The sequence below is a fragment of the Mizuhopecten yessoensis genome, unplaced genomic scaffold, assembly GCF_002113885.1.
Source record: "Mizuhopecten yessoensis strain PY_sf001 unplaced genomic scaffold, ASM211388v2 hete_36143420, whole genome shotgun sequence".
Taxonomy (NCBI): domain Eukaryota; kingdom Metazoa; phylum Mollusca; class Bivalvia; order Pectinida; family Pectinidae; genus Mizuhopecten; species Mizuhopecten yessoensis.
The window spans coordinates 944-3,598 of record NW_018484740.1 but is presented as its reverse complement, the minus strand read 5'-3'; the positions used below and the strand labels follow the sequence as shown (position 1 = coordinate 3,598).

Sequence of the window (2,655 nt, the reverse complement as noted above, 5' to 3'; positions counted from 1 at the left end):
TCCCAGTATATGGGTCCTTGTGAAGTAAGCCACTTCTGTGAGCTTCACTTTGTGGGCCCTTAGCCACTGTTTTCCCTGTTCATGCTGGTCATGAATTTGGTCGTGCCAGTCACCTTCAGGGAGGTAAATGTCTCGTTCTTTTGCACCTTTCTTCAATATGGGTGCCACCAAAATGGAATCTCCTACCAAAAACTCAGAGTCCACCAAAAGGGCATGTTCATCCTTTGGAGAGCTCCACCAGATTGGACGGATAATTGGGGCTCCTGAAAAGTAAAAAAAGCAAAAATGATTATCAAGCCATGAAAACAATTTTTGCAATGAAAACACTTATAACAAACTAGTACAAACACCTAATCAAACTCAACAGAAATAAATGGCTATGTAAGCGAGCAATATTTGATTTAATAGCACTTGATAACTGCACAGTGTTTTGAAACACAAATGACAAAATGATATGAAACTGAAGAACATGGACAGCTTATTATATATTTAACCTTCAGAATTGCTTACTGTTATTTGGGATAATTTTGTTGTCTGTATACATATATTGCAATATAAATTTAAATTGAACGATTACACAACTTACCTGTCATCTCTGCCTCGCGCATCCCCTGGAGGAGTAATGGCAGAATTTTCTCCTTTCGTAACTTTATCAGGTTGTTGAATATATCTACAACATCTTTGTCATAATCCCATGGTGTGAAGGCAAACTTCATAACAGGCATAAAGGCTGAAAGCTGCATCCAACGAATATAGAGTTCTGGTTCTGGTTTGGTCAAAGCCAACGTCCCGTTAACTCCATATGTGGTCCCTCCGATAATGTCAGGCACCACAAACTGGTAACCAAGGATACCTAGGGTCAAAATGGAGGGTATGACACTTCGCAGTCCGTTTGTATGAGACCAATGAGACTCTTTTCGTGGTGACTTTGTGTAGACGGGATACTGCTGACTGCGGTACCCACAACTCACCTGTGTAAGACTGCCAGCATTGGGGCTCACCATGGAAATAAACTCGGTCGCAAAGGTTCCAGGGTTTGCGAGTGATCTAAACGTTTTATGAATTTTGGGTAAAAAATTAGTTTCACATCCATGGAAATTGAACGACTTGATGCCGTAATCTTTGACCATGTTGGCTAATTGTTCCTTGTACCAAGTGACTGTGGTCTGACGCGTTACATCTATCACACCCATCAGACCGCTGTACCATTTCATCAAGGAAGGACTATGTGCCTGAATGTCTGACACCAGTAAATCTGCTGCCTTAGTTTTAAATGCTTTTGATTCTACACTCACAAAGGGTGTCATAGAAACAATGACATCAAATTTATATTCTTTCAAATAACTTACCATTTGATGTGAGTTTCTGAAAGCAGATTCATCAAAATTAAAATCCCCAAATCTTGTAGAATATTTATCATCTATTTCTATAAAATTAGCTTGAAGTTTGTAGGGACTAATCTTATCACTGACGTTTTTTGCATGTGCTAATAAGAGTGATTGAGTCAGATTTGGGTTGAATCTGCCCCAGGTAGACCACACAACGCCCTGCATTAAACTTTTGTCTGGTAGACCTAATGGCATGTGAAAATATTTCTTCTGTAGCAGTTTGTGTATTTTACTAATGCTGTCCTCCTTACACACTGTGTACTCCAACACAGGGGTTTTACTGTCTGGGTTTGGGTACGGTGAGTTGGTATAATCGGCGCTAAAACACAGTAAGTTACTTTTACTTTCATTTATGCTCACAAACAGTGGTACCTCACTGTTGACTACAATACCAACACCATTGGAATTTATCCAAAATCTATCAACAATATTTCCAAACATATTTTTTCCACTATTTTTCTCAGTGTTTGATCGGAATAAGATGTCGTTTGATAGATAAGGCTGCATAGGAACATCTGTAGTTTCAAGGGGCCAGGTCTGGTGATAGAGTTCTGCACCACCGTACCAATGGGCACTCCTCAGAGAAAAGCAGTCGTGTGGAATAAAGTCACGACTGGTTGGAGTCCACTTCACATGATGACAGTTGTCCGTCTTTGAAATCTGAAATAAAGAAACAATCTGATATAAAGTTTATATATAAAAGATATGACTGTTGCTACTGGCTTAAATGTTGGAAGTTTGACTCATCATATAACTGTACATATCTGCCTTTTTTCCCCCAAAGACACCAAGTTACCTAAATAGATACCAGCACCCTGGGAAGTAAATTAGGAAAGACCAGTGTCTTTAAAGCATCCATGTGGTTATACTCTTGAGTTCTTTAATGCTACTGATAGTCTAACACTAAGATAGTCAGATTTCATTTATTATAGGATTCAGCACAAATCCGAAAAGAAACATGACAGCTCATTGCTTATGAGAAACCCTTAACAATTCCCAAACGAAGATGGATCCAGTTTGCTTACAATGCATTTAGATCTTAAAATACACACGATTGTATGCATGTTCAGCATAACACCGATCTGTATAGAGGAGCACTTTGAGGGAAAATTATCGGGTTAGACCAAGATTGTAACCCGGAAGCTCCAACTCTAGACAGGTGCTCTAATTACCATTGTGACTGAGCATTATACCTGGTCATCAATTCACAATAGACACATGCCCCAGTCTTATATCTATATATCCTGTTTGCTGACTTGTGATGTCA

At 39.2% G+C, this 2,655-nt stretch overlaps 1 protein-coding gene across 1 annotated transcript; it reads right to left on the bottom strand.

Annotated features, from left to right (window-relative positions):
* Positions 1-15: 15 nt before the first annotated feature.
* Positions 16-2,048, bottom strand: LOC110444565 (uncharacterized family 31 glucosidase KIAA1161-like; the record flags this gene model as incomplete). Its single annotated transcript, XM_021488935.1, has 2 exons — positions 16-263; positions 587-2,048. Coding segments are annotated over 2 exons (1,710 nt in total), but the record flags the coding sequence as incomplete, so codon positions are not given.
* Between the last annotated feature and the right edge of the window lie 607 nt (positions 2,049-2,655).